Raw genomic sequence first — 18,696 nt, 5'->3', positions numbered from 1 at the left:
TTCCAGGGCTGCGTGGCGGGACTCGCTCGGTGCCCGCCGATTTTCCCACCCGGCTTTGGGGCGGGGGGTGTTGGGGGTGAGAGAATTCCGCCCCTATTGTTTGTTAATGTATTTCTGCATTTGGCAGCTGAGATCACGATGGGAATATTAAATAATTTGAGTTAATTCGAAGCAGCAACACCAAGATAAATAATACAGCAGAAAAACTGGCTGTAGAGAACCCATTCTTGGGTGATATGCAGAACAGGCATATCTTCAATAAAGTCAAAGTTTGTTCTGCGTTGTGGTTTGCTACTGTATGGACACAGAGGTGCAGCAATCAACAAGCTACTCAGTCGCCTAAGTGATTCACCTCACACCTTGGTCAATCTGTAAGGAACGTGCGAGGAAACAGTTCATGGCATGTATATGAACCAAACACTCAATGCAGAGCTTTGGAAGACTGACATTTTGTTGCGTCATCTCAGTCTCGACTGGTTTTCTGTGGTGACAGTGCCTTGCAATGGCAAACCCGATGACCCCCTTTCATCCAATTTGTATAGTTTTGAAATTTAGCCACCAGTGTGATGTAAGCAAACATTGCAGTCAATGTGCAGAATGGATGTTTCCACAGCAACATAATAAATAGCCATACAATCTTTATTTCCATGTTGTAATTTGATGGATAAATATTGGTCCAAACATCAAGATGTCTTCCCTGCTTTGCTTCAAGTAATGCCTGGAAATCTTTCACATCCAGCTGGGAGATAAGACAGATTTTCAGTTTAATAGTTGAGACCTCTGACAGTGCCAGCCTAGTTGATGTGCGAAAGGCTATGACGTGAGCCTACCTGTCTCAGACACAGACAGACATCCTACTGAGGAATCTCCTGGAACTTCTCCTAATCCCTGAGGAGAAGAGGAATTCCAAAAGAATGTCCATCCTATTTAAGATGGAAGACACAGTGAAGCTCCCATTCCTGGTGGGTGCTCATGAGAAAATTACAGGAAGTATTAAACTTTAAAATGTTCCCAAATAAATATAACTAAAGAAGGTGTAAAATGAAAAAAAAATCAAGATAATTCCAGTCTGTGGGCAATACAGCTTTGAGAGGATTTCGAGGAAGTGATGTAGTTTGCTGAGAGGAACTGTCTGCCTGCTTTCTCCGGCATACTCTGATGATCTCACACTCCCACTGAAATTTGAGACTTGATTTTAAAAACGTTTTGGAATTTCAATGAAATTCACATCCCTGCAGCAATGGGAGCACTGTTTCCAATGGTGTCCATCAGTGAATCTCAGGAACACCTCATTAAGACACTTCCACTCCCAGGTTTATCCCCTACAATTTTGAGCATCTGGTGCGAAACAGGCAAATTTCAACCCTCCAGTAATGTTCTCACAGGGACTATAAATTGTTTTAAATAAATACAAACATGCAACTTCTGTACTTCAATTTTGTTATAAACATTTATTCAATGTGCTGTCCTGATAAAATTAGTTTACCATCTGATGCAAAGATATATAGCTTGAGCATATACAGAGCTCACATCTCAAATCCATGGGATGATTCTTTCTGTCCTGTTGGAAGGTGTGAGAACTGGTAAAATCTATTGGGCGACAGAGCGGGGGGTGGGGGAGTGCCACGAATGCTGCCTAATGTCTTCCGGCTCCCATGCCATATTGCCACTGACAGAAAACATACTGAGCCACTTAAGTGGCCAATTATGAGTCACGTCCCACCTCCAGAGGCATTTTGACGGCTCAGAATGCCCAACGCCACATGGGGAGATGATGGGTAAATTGATTGGACAGCGGCCCTGGCCCAACACCTCGCCAGTCAGAGTTGACTTGCGAACCAATCATCAACCTTTTCTCCTGCAGCACAAATTGTGGTAATATTTTGAAATTTGGGAATCTTGTGTTTGTGCTGATGAGTGCAAGATGAAAGGTTTGAGCAGCAGATCTCTCTTTTCAGCAACATGCATTTAATGTGACAATCATTTCAGTAAACATTAAGAAGCATTGGGAAAAAACACTATTCACTGAAACATTTGAAAATAAGGTGGAAATGAATATTATCATGAACACTTAATCACAGAAAATGGATCACCTTCAAGGACTAAGAACATTCTGGAAGAATTTGTGTATGGAAAGAAACTGCCCCTCAAAGAGTTAATGCACAAACTCTTATTGCTATTCCTGGAAAAGACATTCAGCTGAATTCTCTGTTCCTGAGACTAAGTGGTGACGTTGGGGCAGGATTCGTGGAATTCCACAACAGCAAAACTGGAGACCCACCTGGACCAATTCAGCGACCATTGAGGGGCTAGCACCAGTGCCACTTGGAACCTATCGATTCCTTTGAGAAACGGTGCGGATTCGCAATTGACACTCAGGAGGCTGACAAGCTGCACCTGCATATACACACTTTACTCCCCACGCATACTCATCTCAGCCAACAAGATGGCACTGGTTGCATTAGAGCATGCCGATCCCACTGATGGATTGGTTGGGGCCAGAGGGCACCTAGGGGGTGGCCTGGGGGGCATATGACCTATGGCCCTAAGTTCACAGTAGGAAAGCAGCAGTGTGCACAGCTGCATGGGTCCCTTGCAGGCCACAGTAATGGTGTTCTCTGCCCGTCCACCCAGACCCCACAGCCCACCTCTTGGCTGATCCTGCTACTCTCTCCAACCCTGACAGAAGTCCCCCAGCCAGCGGCACGACTGTCAGCAAACTATGACAATTTTGGACACTTTCTGTACCCCCTCTCTCTTCCTCAGCAGCCACAGCGCCTGTTTCATCCTACCGTTGGCGTGGGGTGTCAACCACGATGCTGCCTCCAGCGGGGACCGGAACAGGCGCCAATTCAGATTTTTGCCCATTGATTCTTCCACCAAAAATTCCGCTACCGGCGGTGGGCAACGGGGAATCCACCCCTTAACTTCAGAGTAATCATATGGCAGGAAGTTCAATATTTTCAGAAGCAACTTAAAGGTTACAACAGCTTGGCATCTCAACTGCAGCTTTGAAATGTAACAATGCAACTGCAACCGCCAAGATAGCACGGTGGCGCAATGGGTTATCCCTGTTGCCTCACGGCGCAAGGTCGCAGGTTTGATCCCAGTTCTGGGTCACTGTCCGTGTGGCGTTTGCACATTCTCCCCGTGTTTGCGTGGGTTTCACCCCCACAACCCAAAGATATGCTGGTTAGGTGGATTGGCCACGCTAAATTGCCCCTTAATTGGAAAAAATGAATTGGATACTTTAAATTTATTGAAAAAAAACTGTGACCTCTAAACAATCTTTGAACATTCGCTCCACTGATACTGTAAGATAAAATTTAGGAATGTGTGATGGCAAAACATGTTTAAACTCTTCTTTAAGAGAGTGTTTTAAATTCCTTTTATAATACAGTGGCTCAAATATGAATGCCATTAGATTGTGGATTCACATGATTAAAAATTATGTTGGCAATATTACAATCTTAAGGTTTCCAAAACTGGAATCTGAGCACCAAACAGCTGGCGTCATTTCCAAGGGAAATAGATGGTCCCCAAAATTAGTGTAAAATGCCCCCCTATTGTAAAAATCCAAGGAATCTTCCATTATTATTTATACTGTAATACATTAAAATCCACACAACCCTAAAATTATTTTTTACAAAATGCTCTGATATCCCTCGCAAAAAATTTCTAGTAACCCACAAGCACATAAGGACAGCCAGTCTCTGACATATAAACAATGCTCAATTGTTTCTTGATGTAGGATCAATAGAAAGAGCAGAATATATAATAATTAAACAATTCTTCTTCAGCAGGACACAGTGGAATACTTTAAGGAAAACCCTCGATCAAAACTTGGCTGCCAACCGTTTGATTAGGCACAACGGTAGAATGTACTAGCTGGTCCTTCTAATGCAGAGAGGATCGATTATCCAAACTTTAATGTCCTGTTGAAACCTATTCCAATGTTTGAGGAAATGCTGCAGAAACCCAAAATACAGGAGAAAAGGTGCGATGGGTTTTGATTGAAGCTCATCTAACATCAGTGTTTTTACAAATGTGGTCCACCGCATTTCGACGTACTTGGGTGACTTGCCTCTGGAGTAGGTTTGTGATGACTTGGATCATTGTCTGTTCGAAGAAACAAAATATGAATAGGCATGCTAAAATTTTAACATAAAAATGCAATGAAAATAACTGAATTTCCTATTTACAGTTTGAAACTTTTACAACCTGGCCAGGAGAGCTTTCTTCATCAGATAAATAAGAATAATAATCTTTCTGAGTGTCACAAGTAGGCTTACATTAACACTGCAATTAAGTCAGTGACTGATAAGTGACAAGTAACAGTTGTTCCACACAAGTGCCAGGCAATGACCACCTCCAACAAGATAGAATTCAACTCCTTCATATTCAATGGCATTACCATCGCTAAAGCCCTCACTATAAACAATCTAAGATTACCATTGACCAGAAACTGAACTCAACCAGCAATGCACATGCTGTGATGACAAGAGCATTTCAGAGACTGGAAATTCTGAAGAGAGTAACTCACCTGCCGACTTTCAAAGCCTGTGTAAAATCTACAAGGCAGAAGTCAGGAGTGCGATGGAGGACTCTCCATTTGTTTGCTTGAGTGCAGCTCCAACAGCACTAAATAAGTTCAGCACCATCCAAGACAAATCAGCCCCCTTGATTGGCACCCCATCCACCACTGATGCACAGTGGCAGCAGTGTGTATCATCGATAGTATGTGCTGCAGCAATTCACCAAAATCTATTCAACGGCACTTTCCAAATCTGCAATCTCTACCATCGAGAAGGACAAAGGCAGCAGGTGCATGGGAACATCACCACTTACAAGAGATTTCTGACCATTGTCTTTTGAAGTAAGTAAGCAAGACGGGGGTCGGAGTGCAAGGCAGATTATCTAATTAATGGGAGGAGCCAGGTCTGTAGCAGGCAGTTTAGATTTTAGTTTTGCTCGGTGCTTTGAGCTGAGCAGCAGCTTTTGCAAAAGACTGTCAGGTTAAGAAGTAGTCTGACACAGGCACAATGCATCTGTAGGTTGTTTCTTGACAGTATCTCTCTCTCTCTTCAAGCAGTCTTTCCAAGAAATCTCTATTCAAGTGTACAGCAAGTATCCAGGGCTGAATTCTCCACTGTCGTGATTCTCTGTTTTGCCAGCAGCCCGGGGTTTCCCAACAGCATGGGGCTGCCCCACAATGGAAAACCACATTGGCCAACATGCGAAACAGAGACTCTGGACAGCATGCTGAACCAGAAATCTGGTGCGGCGGGATGGAAAAACCTGTTCCCCATATTTGTTAACTTTATTTATCAGTGCCTTTTGACGGGCGGGATTCTCCCCTACCCGGCGGGGCGGGGGGTCCCGGCGTAGCGGAGTGGCGCCAACCACTCCGGCGTCGGGCCTCCCCAAAGGCGTGGAATTCTCCGCACCTTTGGGGGCTAGGCACCACGCCGACTGGTGCCAAAGCCGGCACCAACGGCCTTTGACGCCCAGCGCCAGGGCTGGCCGAAAGGCCTTCGTCGTATCGCGCATGCGCCAGTGGTGACGTCACCACTGGAGCATGCGCGCTGGGGAATTCTCTTCCGCCTCTGCCATGGTGTAGGCCGTGGCAGCGGCGGAAGAGAAAGAGTGCCCCCACGGCACTGGCCCGCCGGCCGATCGGTGGGCCCCGATCGTCGGCCTAGCCACCGTGGGGGCACCCCCCGGGGTCCGATCGCCCCGTGCCCCCCCTCGGACCCCGCGGGCCCGCTCGCGCCACCGATCCCGCCGCCACCAGAGGTGGTTCAAACCTCGGCGGCGGGAGAGGCCTCCCAGCGGCGGGACTTCGGCCCATCGCGGGCCGGAGAATCGCCGCAGTGGGCTCGCCGCTCGACGTGGCGCGAGCCCCCCCCCCCCCCGCCAATTCCCGGTTGGCGGAGAATTTCTGCCACGGCGGGGGCGGGATTTCCGGCGGCCCCGGGCGATTCTCCCACCCTGCGTGGGGTCGGAGAATTTCGTCCGACATGTTTTGCTTCATTGGAGAGAAGGAAGCTATCAGTTAGAAGTTGAAGTGTTTCCTTTTATTGTTAAGAATTGTTTAACTGTTGAGCTATTTTCTGTGATGTTAATGTAGTTTAATCCTGCGCAAATAATAAAGTTTGTTTTTAAAAGAACACATTACTATTTGTCATTAGAATCACTGCTGGAGCAAAGTATCATTTCCTTACAGATTAACAAATGTAAAAGTGTTTGGGGTTCTAGTCTGGAATCCTATCATATGTTGGGGTTTGGTCCGGGATCTTAATGTGCTGCATTATGGACCGTAAGAATAATACAATATTGCTTCCCACTGTGATCATCAACTGCTGGTCGGCTTCTCATACTGCCCTGAACATTCCTCAGGCCACATTAATTCAAATGTTACTGATATAATTGCCTAGCACAATTATAAAAGTGGCTCAGGAATTTAATAGCAAAAGATCTTCCTGTGGTAGAACCATCATGTACTTCAATGCAAGGATAAATCAGTGGAGTTGTAAGCCGAATATTTAATTGAAAACTGATCTGGCAAAAAAGGGGTTTATCTTGTCCTAAAATGACGACAACTATGTCAGGAAGCAGAGGTAGTTCCATTTGATCTATATTTGTATTGCTGGCTGTTAGAAATAAGGGGCAGAGAGGGCAGCACAGTGGCGCAGTAGCCCTGTTGCCTCAAGGCGCCGAGGTCCCAGGTTTGATCCCGGCTCTAGGATCACTGTCCGTGTGGAGTTTGCACATTCTCCCTGTGTTTGCGTGGGTTTCGCCCCCACAACCCAAAGAGGTACAAGGTAGGTAGATTGAACACACTAAAAATTGTCCCTTAATCGGAAAAAACGAATTGGGTACGCTAAATTTATTTTAAAAAAGAAATAAGGGGCGGGATTCTCTGACCCCCCGACGGGTCAGAGACTCGCCGGGGGCCGGCGCCAATCCCTCCCCCGCCGTATCCCGAAATCTCCGGCACCAGAGATTCGTCAGGGGCGGGAATCGCTCCGCGCCTGTCGGCGGGCCCCCCCCTCCGCCAATTCTCCGGCCCGCGATGGGCCGAAAACCGCCGCTGTCATGCCGGTCCCGCCGGCGTGAATCAAACCACCTACCTTACCGGCGGGACCAGGCGGCGTGGGCGGGCTCCAGGGTCCTGGGGGGGGGGGGGGACGATCTGGCCCTGGGGGGTGCCCCCATGGTGGCCTGGCCCGCGATCGGGGCCCACCGATTGGCGGGCGGGCCTGTGCCATGGGGCACTCTTTTCCTTCCGCCTTCGCCATAGTCTTCACGATGGCGGAGGAGGAAGTGACCCCCTCGCATGCGCATGCACGGGGATGACGTCAGCAACCGCTGACGCTCCGGCGCATGCGTGGACTTCCGCCAGCCGGCGAAGTCCCATCGGCCCCAGCCGGCGTGGCACCAATGGCCGTTCCCACCGGCCGGCGAGGCGCCAACCACTCCGGTGCGGGCCTAGCCCCTCAATGTTAGGGCTTGGTCCCTAAAGGTGTGGAAACTCCCGCACCTTTGGGGCGGCCCGACGCCGGAGTGGTTCACGTCGCTCCATCCCGCCGGAACCCCCAGCCCCGCCGGGTAGGGGAGAATCCCGCCCAAGGTATAGATTTAAGTGAGTTTAATTGAGTGTTTCTGAAAGTTAAAAAATCTGTTTAGTTTGATGTTAAGCAAAGGTGTTTGCAGGTGTGGGTTTTTTTGGGGAGAAGGAACCGAGGCAGGGAATACCAGCTTAAAAGACTGGGATACATAAGAGAGATCTAAGATGCTGAAACAGGTGCTGATGGTGAAACAACCACCTCCAACCGAAACCCCAGGAACAACTGAGGAAAGGGATGTGGAGGCATTCTTTATTACGTTTGAGAAGGTGGTTAAGCAAATGAAATGGCCTAAAGAAATCTAAACATTGCTCTTACAGAGTAGTTTGGTGGATAGAACTCATGAGGTTTATGTATTGCTGAGAGATGATGGGCGGGTTTCTCTGATCACCCCCGACTGGTCGGAGAATCCACATTGGCTCAAATTGGGGACGGTGCTGCTTTTGCGATGCTCTGCCCCCTCCAAAACAGCGTACTCTAGGAGTATGCCGCACGCAGTCGGGACGGCCTCAGGACGTTATCTGAGGCCCTCCCCCTGATGCTCCGCCTCCGATGGGCCAAGTTCCCAATTGCGCCGGTCGTGTGTGGTATTTAATTTCAGGAATTCAGCGTGGCGGCTGCGGACTTAGTCCAGTGCCGCCACAGTTGAGGAGGAGCCGATCTGCGGGCATTGGGAGCTTTGGCGGGGGCTGGGGGCATTAGTGAGGGATGGTCAGGGGGTGCTGAGCCAGGCCCAAGAGGTCACTATTTGGCAGGCCAGGTCCACGCGCGGCTGGCACCATGTTGCACGGCCGCTGCAGCCCACCGCCATGCGCATGCGCGGCCACCGACCCTACAATTCTCCGGCCGTATAAGGCTATATTGATTGTGTATAAATTAGTCCCTTCGGCATACAGCAGACATTTCAAAATACAAGGTAACAGCCCAGACAGACCTATATTGAATTTGACAGGGTAAAGGCAGATTATTATTTGAATGGGTGCAAGTTGAGAGAGGTAGCTACACAGCAAAACCTTGATGTCCTCTTGCATCAGTCGCTACAAGTAAGCACTCAGATAGAGCAGACAGTAAAGAAGGCAACTAGTATGTTGGCCTTCATTGCAAGAGGATTTGAGTACAGGAATAGGGATGTTTTACTACAATTGTTTCGGGCCTTGGTGAGGCCACACCTGGTGTATTGTGTGCAGTTTTGGTTTCTTTATCTGAGGAAGGACATTCTTGCTATGGAGGGAGTGCTGTGACGGTTTACCAGGCTGATTCCTGGGATAGCGGGACTGTCACATGAGGAGAGACTAAGTCTGTTAGGATTATATTCATTGGCGTTCAGAAGAGTGAGGGGAGGATCTCAATGAAACTTATACATTTCTAACAGGATTAAACTGAGTAGATTCAGAAAGAATGTTCCCGATAGTGCATTCCAGGACTAGGGTAAGGGATAAACATTTTAGGACTGAGGTACGGAGAAATTTCTTCACCCAGAGGATGGTGAATCTGTGGAATTCACGACAACAAAAAGTAGTTGAGACAAAAACATTGTGTCATTTCAAGTAAATTAGATATAGGGCTGGATTCTCAGCACCCCGACAGTGAAATCGTGTTCAGCACTGTGGCGGAGAATCCGGTTTCACGCATGAAATCGGGACCGGCACCAGTTCCGCGATTCTCCATCCCCAGAAAAGCAGAGTATCCGGGGAGTTCGCTGCGCCACGTATCCACCAGCTGCAGCCATTGCTGGAGGCCCGCCCCGCTATTCTCTGGCCCCGACCGGCCGAAGTCTCAATGGCGTATTTCTAATGTGGTCCAGCCATTCGGGATACTCGCGAGGTAGCTGCAGGCTCAGCCGCAGCCGCCATAGTCGGGGACGGGCCGATTGGATGGGAGGGGGGCCTCATACGGGACTGAAACTTTATTGTGCGGGTGATCCGGATCAGGTGAGCAGCCGATCGGGGGCACTATTTCTGTGGTCCAGGTCCGTGGTCTGAGTCCGCCATGGAGCACAGCGCAGCCGCTGGTGTCCACTGCCATGCGCATGCGCAGCCTCTGATCCGGAAGTGCGGGGGGTCGTATCGGCAGCTGGAGCTGCGAGCTCCATGATAGCCGTGTGCCAGCCCCCTGCAAGACGGTGAATCTGTGGCCTTTTATTGGCAGTTTTTCTGGCGCTAAAGCCACAGGTTTCAGGACAACGTGCGGGTATAGTGCCTGAAACGGAGGATCCAGCCCATAGTTTTTGGGGCAAAATGGATCAAGTGAAATGGGAGGAGAAAGGAGCCAATGGGCTCTGTTATTCTGTTCATCTTTCATCTCCAGCGGCATTGGTGAGGGCCTGCATTGCACCTTGTCGATGGCAGGCAGAGCTGCTGTGTGTGAGTGATGGATAGAGTGAATTATTGTGGAAGGGATGCCAATCAAGCAGCCTGCTGCACTGTCCTGGATGGTATCAAGATGTTTGTGTTGTTGGAACTGCACTCAGACAGCAAGAGGAAAGTATCCCATCACATACCTGACTTGTGCTTTGTAGTTTGTGTACATCGTTTGGAATTGAGGATTCCAAGCCCCGAAACTGCTATTGTAGCCACAGTATTTATATACCTGTAAAATCTTCAATCCTATCTGAGTTAAAGAAGCTTAACCCAATCAAAGAAACTGACTGTTTGCTCAATCCAGTCATGCTGCTGTAACAGAAGGAAAACAGGAAAGTGGTTGGCAACATTAGTGAAAACGACAAATTCTGATCTGTTCCAAATGCCAGGGACAGTTCATTTCCACCAATAGAGGAGACCTGCAGAACTTGCAAATCTGTGTAAGTAACATCCAACTTTAGCACAGCAAATCTTCGAATGGCATCATGTCACTCAGAGCATGATGGAGTCGAGAAAGGATCCAATGCACAGGATTATTCAGTTAATCTTTCATCCGGAGTTAGTCAAGGAGGACAATCTGAAAACAAAAACACTCTTCTTCGAAATCAATGAGATTTTGTAAACTGGAACAGTCTTCTACATTCTGTGCCATTGCTAGGGTATATATATATTTTTGGTCAAGTATTGCTCTAAAAGCCAGCTGCCAAACAGGCGATGAACAAAGAACAAAGAAAAGTACAGCACAGGAACAGGCCCTTCGGCCCTCCAAGCCTGTGCCGAGCATGTTCTCCGTCTAAACTAAAATCTTCTCCACTTCCTGGGTCCATATCCCTCTATTCCCATCCTATTCATGTATTTGTCAAGATGCCCCTTAAATGTCACTATAGTCCCTGCTTCCACCACCTCCTCCGGCAGCGAGTTCCAGGCACCCACTACCCTCTGTGTAAAAAACCTGTCTCATACATCTCCTCTAATCCTTGCCCCTCGCACCTTAAACCTATGTCCCCTCGTAATTGCCCCCTCTACCCTGGGAAACAGCCTCTAATTATCCACTCTGTCTATGCCCCTCATAATTCTGACTATCCACTCTGTTTATGCCCCTCAAAATTTTGTATACCTCTATCAGGTCGCCCCTCAACCTTCGTCGTTCCAGTGAGAACAGACCGAGTTTATTCAACCTCTCTTCATAACTAATGCCCTCCATACCAGGCAACATCCTGGTAAATCTCTTCTGCACCCTCTCTAAAGCCCCCTCTAAAGGCTTGATGCATTGCTGTGAGAGGGAAAGGAAATGGAATCAGGTACTTCACAGAAACGTCGAGTAGGGTAAAATCGAGAATGGCAGGCAGGACTGTTGTGCTGAGTGCCATGTAGAAGCATAAGGGCAGAACACCAGAACATGGAACATCACCGCAAGACTCCCACAATCCCAACTTGGAAATATGTGGAATGCTTCATCGTAACAGGGGTGAAAAACCTTCAGAGGGAGGGGGGTGTGGGTACCGGCCTTCAGAGGGAGGGGGGTACCTGCCTTCAGAGGGAGGGGGGTGGTACCGGCCTTCAGCGAGAGGGGGGGGGGGGTGTACCGGCCTTCAGAGGGAGGGGGAGGGGGGTGTGTGTACCGGCGTTGAGAGGAAAGGGGGGGGGGACCCTGCGTTGAGAGGAGAGGGGGGGGACCCTGCGTTGAGAGGAGAGGGGGGGCGACGTTGAGAGGAGAGGGGGGACCCTGCGTTGAGTGGAGAGGGGTGGGGGACCCGTCGGGGGGGGGGAGGGCCGGTGTTGAGAGGGGGGGGACCCGGCGTTGAGAGTGTGGGGGGTTGCGGCATTGCGAGGGGGGGGTTGCGGCGTTGAGAGGGTGGGGGGTTGCGGCGTTGATGGGGGGGGTTGCGGCGTTCGGGGGGGGTTGCGGCGTTGAGAGAGATGGGGGGCGGCGTTGGAGGGGGGTAGGGGTGGTGAGGGGAGTAGGGGCGTTGGAGGGGGTAGGGGTCGTTGGGGGGTAGGGGTGGTGAGGGGGTAGGGGCGTTGGAGGGAGGTAGGGGTGGTGAGGGGGGGGGGTTGGGGTAGGGGGCAGCGGCGTGCAGAGAGGGGGGGGGCGACGGATGCCCGGGGCCAACGCACCGTCGCCCCCCCTCTCTGCACGCCGCTGCCCCCTACCCCAACCACCCCCCTCACCACCCCTATCTCCCTCCAACGCCCCTACCCCCTCACCTATCTGCACGCCGCTGCCCCCAAACCCCCCCCCACCACCCCTAGCCCCTCCAACGGCCCTACCCCCCCACCGCCCCTACCGCCCTCCCCACCACCCCTACCCCCCTCCCCACCACCCCTACCCCTCTCCCCACCACCCCTACCCCTCTCCCCACCACCCCTACCACCTTCCCCACCACCCCTACCCCCCTCCCCACCACCCCTGCCCCCTCCCCACCACCCCTACCCCCCTCCCCACCACCCCTACCCCCCTCCCCACCACCCTTACCCCCCCTCCCCACCACCCCTAACCCCCTCCCCACCACCCCTACCCCCTCCAACGCCGCAACCCGCCCCCCAACGCCGCAACCCCCCCTCCAATGCCGCAACCCCCCCTCCAACGCCGTAACCCCCCCCAACGCAGCAACTCCCCCTCCAACGCCACAACCCCCCCTCCAACGACGCAACCCCCCCCAACGCCACAACCACCCCCAACACCGCAACCCCCCCAACGCCGCAACCTCCCCCAACTCCGCAACCCCCCCCAACGCCGCAAACCCCCCCCCATGCCGCAACGCCCCCCCCAACGCCGCAACCCCCCCAATGCCGCAACCCCCTCCGCAACCCCCCCCACCCCGGCAAACCCCCCCCCCCCCCCGCAACTCCCCCCCCCCCCGCAACCCCCCACAGGCAACCCCCCCCCCACCCCACTCGCCCTCGGACTCTGAACGGCGTCAACCATCATCAATGGTTGACGCCGTTTTAAAGCTACTCTGTTTTTCGCCGACGTGACCCGTGGCCACGTCGGCGGGTCTTCGGCCCATCCGGGCGGGAGATTTGGTGAAAGAAAAATATAATGAAATCCCGCCGGCGCCAGCTGTTTTCAGAGGCTGCCGGCGGGATTTGCACAACGCCAGTTTTTGGCCGGTCGGAGAATAAAAAACCCGGCGGGAGCAGGATTAACGCCGCTGCCGGCCGATTCTCCAACCCTGCGTGGGGTCGGAGAATTTCGCCCCTCATGAGCGAATAGATGAAAAATTTGCTGAAAGTATTTCTTCATTGATCCCACCTTCAGTTCCTGGCCTATCCACTGAACTTTCCCCTTGATTATCAGCATTATTTTGATTGCTTGAAGGAGTTTTCTGTGATTCTACATAAACACAAAAATACAGTGTAAACATATTGTATAAAGGAACAGGAACTACAGTAATGGTGCATTTAGTTAATAGTGAATGAGTACATATGTATTAAGCTCAGTTCATTGCATCTTTATCTGAGGAGAGTTTTACTATTTCTCATATAGGTGTTGCATCAATAACTTAATAATGATGCAAAATTACATCTTACTTTTAATAATAACTGCTGGTAGTTGTGCCGCCCTCGATGTTGTGCCGAGCATGGTCACTCTACTCAAACCCACGTATCCACCCTATACCCGTAACCCAACAACCCCCCCTTAACCTTACTTTTTAGGACACTACGGGCAATTTAGCATAGCCAATCCACCTAACCCGCACATCTTTGGACTGTGGGAGGAAACCGGAGCACCCGGAGGAAACCCACGCACACACGGGGAGGACGTGCAGACTCCGCACAGACAGTGACCCAGCCGGGAATCGAACCTGGGACCCTGGAGCTGTGAAGCTAACCACCATGCTACCGTGCAAGGAGAATTACGAATTTGTATAAATGAATCATAGAATCATAGAATTTACATTGCGGAAGGTGTCAACTTTGACACATCTCATGAACGAATAGATGAAAAATTTGCTGAAAGTATTTATTTCTTCATTGAGCCCACCTTCAGTTCCTGTCTTATGCAATGAACTTTCCCCTTGATTACCTTGATTATCAGCATTATTTTGATTGTTTGAAGGGGTTTTCTGTGATTCTAGATAAACACAAAAATACAAACCAGTGTAAACACATTGCATAAAGGATCAGGAAGTACAGTAATGGTGTGTTTGGTTTATAGTGAATGAATACATATGCATTTAGCTCAGCTCATTACATCTTTATCCGAGGAGAGATTTTCTATTTCTCAGATAGGTGTTGCATCAATAACTTTAATAATGATGCAAAATTACATCTTACTTTTGATAATAACTGCTGGTAGGCTTCTATTGCTGCCCTGAATATACTTCAGTCTCCTGCAACTGAATTCCCCCTTTTGGAGGCCATGTCTAGTGGCGGGAAAGGAAGTCGGGGTGATTTTTGTTGGAGAGTGTCGGAACCTTACAGACACAATCTTGTGGTGTTCAGCTCATTTATTATGCATGTGTGAGGAACACATCAGATCCCATGGATCTTTCCTGTAACGCCATCACCTCATTGCACCAATATCCCTGTGCCATATTTAAATGCTACCACACAGCCAATCACTCTTCAACTCTGCTCCTTGACTCACCTTCAGTTCCTGGCTTACTTTTGTCTTTTTTCTCATCCGATGAATTTTCCCCTGAATTATAATCACGGTTTTGATAACTTGAAGGGGTTTGCTCAGAATCTACATGAACACAAAAATGCAAAACATAAACACATTGTACAAAGCAGCAGGAAATACGGTAATGATGAATTTGGCTGATAGTGAAAGAATACATATGTATTTAGCTCACCTCGTTACATGTTTATCTAAGGAGAAATATTGTTATTTTACAGAGAGTTTTCGCGTCAATATCTTCGTACCCATGGAAAATTACATCTTACTTTTGATAATAATTGCTGGTAATTTTCTATCATTGCCCTGAATATACCTCAGCCTCCTGCAACTGGAGGGAGGGGAAGTCGGGGTGACTTTCGCTGGAGAGTGACGCAGCTGAACCTGCAAACCCTGTGGTGTTTAGCTCATTAATTATACATGTGTGAGGGGCAGCATGGTGGTGCTGTGGTTAGCACTCCTGCCTCACGGCACCGAGGTCCCAGGTTTGATCCCGGCTCTGGGTCACTGTGCGTGTCGAGTTTGCACATTCTCACCTTGGTACCACAACCCAAAGATGTGCAGGGTAGGTGGAATGGCCACGCTGAATTGCCTCTTAATTGGAAAAAATTAATTGGGCACTCTAAATTTATTTTTTTAAATTATACATGTGTGAAGAACACATGAAATCACATTGAGTTATCCTGACACACCATCACCTCATTGCGCCAATATTTAAATGGTACCACACAGCCATTCACTCTTCCAGTCTGCTCGTTCATTCACCTCAAAAAACAATACAGCACAGGAGCAGGTCCTTCGGCCCTCCATGCCTGTACCAGCCATAATACCACCCTTGGCCAAACCCTCAGCACTTCTTAGTGTTGTATCCCTCTATACCCATCCTATCCATGTATTTGTCGATATTGGAACACTTCTTCGGAATCAATGAGATTTTGTAAACTGGAACACTCTTCTACATTCTGTGCCATTGTTAGACTATATATATATTTTTGGTCAAGGATTGCTCTGAAAGCCAGCTGCCAAACAGGCAATGAGTGCCATTAAAAGCATAAGGGCAGAACATCAGAACATGGAACTTCACTGCAAGACTCCCACAATGCCAACTTGGAAAAATGTGGAATGCTTCATCGGAACAGGGGTGAAAACCTGGAGAACCCCTCCCAAGAGAGCTCTGAGGATGTCACTACACAACACTAACAACAGTGATTCAAGAAGGTCACCACCACAAGGAGAATTACGAATTTGTATAAATGAATCATAGAATCATAGAATTTACATTGCGGAAGGTGTCAACTTTGACACATCTCATGAACGAATAGATGAAAAATTTGCTGAAAGTATTTATTTCTTCATTGAGCCCACCTTCAGTTCCTGTCTTATGCAATGAACTTTCCCCTTGATTATCAGCATTATTTTGATTGTTTGAAGGGGTTTGTGGTGATCGTAGATTGACTAGATACAATACAATTCAGCAAACACTAGAGGGAGAGCTGTAAATACACCGGGACAGGATGCACAATTTTCTTTAACGTTGTACAGAAAATATGTAAAGAGAAAAAGGGGGATGTGGTTATCACAAGTTAACTAGATGCAATACAACTGAGCAAACACTAGAGGGAGCACGGGAGAGCCATATAAATAGACCGGGACAGGAAGTGAGGACACACTTCACAGAGGGCAGAACTGGTAGCAGGACACAGTAGCACTTGAGGTAGCCGTAGTGTAACGCTCTGAAGAGAGAACGAATTCACAATAAAGCATCTTCTCCACATTTGAGACTACGAGCTTTATTAAGTCACGAGGAACAACACATGGTACCAAGGAGTGGCTTCAGACGCTTACTACAGGACAACTCAGTGGCAGACACAGAAAGATCAAAATGGCATGGAAATCTCCTACTGGACATTCGACTTGGGAAGACATCGCTGATAGGAGGAAGTGCCTTGGATTCCCACTTCTGCTGGACACGACTGGAAATGTAAAAAGTGTCTGGGAAAGGTTTAAACAATGGTTCGATTACGGTATAGCATTTGATGCAGAAGCAGCCTCAGACGAAATTAAAATAGCAATTCTCATCGAAGGACATGAAGCTACGAAAGTTTATAATGGATTTAAATACTCAAAAGGTGAAGACAGAAACAGCTTACAAACGATACTAAACAAATTTGAAGAGTACTGTAAGGAATTTGCACAACAAGAAATCGCGAATGAAAAGTACAGATCAAAAAGAAGAAATAACATGAATTTTTCACAAAGCCAAAACGCTGAAATCCAGTCCAGATCGGAAAGAAAAGGTAACTCACAATTTTTAGAAAAAAGAATCGCTGAAATCTGCGAAAAAATGGCGTCGGAGCACATTTTGCAGTCTCGGGCAAGCAAAGAACTACAAATTACGTCTGCGCATGCGCCGGAACTGGAAGCCGCGCATGCGCAGTTAAAAAAAGGTCGCGTTGCCGATCGTTATGCGCACGCCGCGCATGCGCAGTCTAAAAAAGTTTTGGTCGCGGATCGTTATGCGCATGCGCATGCCGCGCATGCGCAATGGACACAAAACCGCACAGTGAAGGAGGAAGGCCGATTTGCGCATGCGCAATTCATTCCTACGCGTGACGTCATGACGTCTGAGCATCCCAACCACGCCCTTTTAAAAGGGAAATGCCGGAAAATTGAAAACAAGACACTTAAAGTGGTAAACACAAATTTTCTTGCCTCAGAACACAGAAAAACGCCTGAACTTAAACCAACAGTTAAAAACAACTTGCACAACACCCTGAAAAAAGCAGTCTGCACCACCCAAAGTGAAGAGAACAAAAAGAATTCCGAAACAACAAAAGATGATTTGTTTTTCGAAGATTACCTCTCAGACATGGCTGAGTCAGTCGGATATGCTTATCACAGCATCAGCGACACGGTCGCAAAGTACAACACGAATCAACTCGTGGTAGAAGAATCCAACCAAGATGATTTGGTTTTCGAAGAACACTACTCAGACATAGCTGAGTCAGTCGGATATGCTTATCACAGCATCAGCGACATGGTCGCAAAGTTCAACACGAATCAACTCGTGGTAGAAGAAGCCAACCAAGATGATTTGGGTTTCAAAGAATACTACTCAGAGATGGCTGAGTTATTTGGATATGCTGATCACAGCATCAGCGACACCGTTGCAAAGCTCAACACGAATCTACTCGTGGTAGATGAATCCAACACCATGATGCCATGGCAGCTCGTCGATACATTGGATGACAGCAATACCCAAGACGAAGACGACGCCACACAGAGAGCACAGAAAGACTCCACAGAGCGAGCGATGACAGGCTCCACAGAGCGCGCGATGACAGGCTCCACAGTGCGAGTGATGAAAGACTCCAACAGGGATGCAAGCAAACACTCCCTGGAGAACACCATGCATGAACAAGACCATGAAGGTAAACCCGCTGTATCTGAGCAACCGCAAGCAGACTATGAAAGTCTACCAAGCTCACATGAACAAGAAGAAGACAACGTACATCTAACCACTAACACCATGCATGAACAAGACCATGAAGGTCAACCCGCCGTATCTGAGCAACCACAAGCAGACTATGAAAGTCTAACAAGCTCACATGAACAAGAAGAAGACAATGTACCTCTACCTACTGCATGCGAAAACAGTGACAAGGTGATCACACTCGACGTACAGGATCACAGCGACACTGACAGTTCTCAGCTTGTCTGTACAGAAGCACAGAGTCGGGCCACCCAACAGTCCAGAGAGACAATGCCGAAAGAAAACATGCAGATTTTGACTCCAGAAGAGGAGCACCTGGAGTCCAGAGAGACCACGCCAAAAGAAACCATGCAGATTTTGACTCCAGAAGAGGAGCACCTGGAGTCCAGAGAGACCACGCCAAAAGAAACCATGCAGATTTTGACTCCAGAAGAGGAGCACCTGGAGTCCAGTGAGACAACATCAACAGAAATCATGAAGATTTTAACTCCAGAAGCGGAGCACCAAGAGTCCAGAGACACCACGTCAACTGAAATCATGCAGATTTTGACTCCTGAAGAGGAGCGCCAAGAGTCCACAGACACCACGTCA

At 48.8% G+C, this 18,696-nt stretch overlaps 1 protein-coding gene across 1 annotated transcript in view; it reads right to left on the bottom strand.

The window, feature by feature from the left end:
• Positions 1 to 1,870: 1,870 nt before the first annotated feature.
• Positions 1,871 to 18,696, bottom strand: part of LOC119970953 (uncharacterized protein DDB_G0287625-like) — a 79,174-nt gene continuing 62,348 nt past the window's right edge. Inside the window, exons 10-14 of the mRNA XM_038806065.1 lie at positions 15,978 to 16,049; positions 14,583 to 14,681; positions 13,977 to 14,066; positions 13,245 to 13,325; positions 1,871 to 4,119 (exon numbers count right to left, since the gene is read on the bottom strand). Coding sequence (XP_038661993.1) covers positions 4,040 to 4,119; positions 13,245 to 13,325; positions 13,977 to 14,066; positions 14,583 to 14,681; positions 15,978 to 16,049 — 422 coding nt within the window. The 3' untranslated portion in view covers positions 1,871 to 4,039. The remainder of the gene's footprint in view (positions 4,120 to 13,244; positions 13,326 to 13,976; positions 14,067 to 14,582; positions 14,682 to 15,977; positions 16,050 to 18,696) is intronic.

The sequence above is a fragment of the Scyliorhinus canicula genome, chromosome 9 (genome assembly GCF_902713615.1).
Source record: "Scyliorhinus canicula chromosome 9, sScyCan1.1, whole genome shotgun sequence".
Classification (NCBI taxonomy): Eukaryota; Metazoa; Chordata; class Chondrichthyes; order Carcharhiniformes; family Scyliorhinidae; genus Scyliorhinus; species Scyliorhinus canicula.
This window is presented reverse-complemented; position numbering and strand designations above follow the sequence as displayed.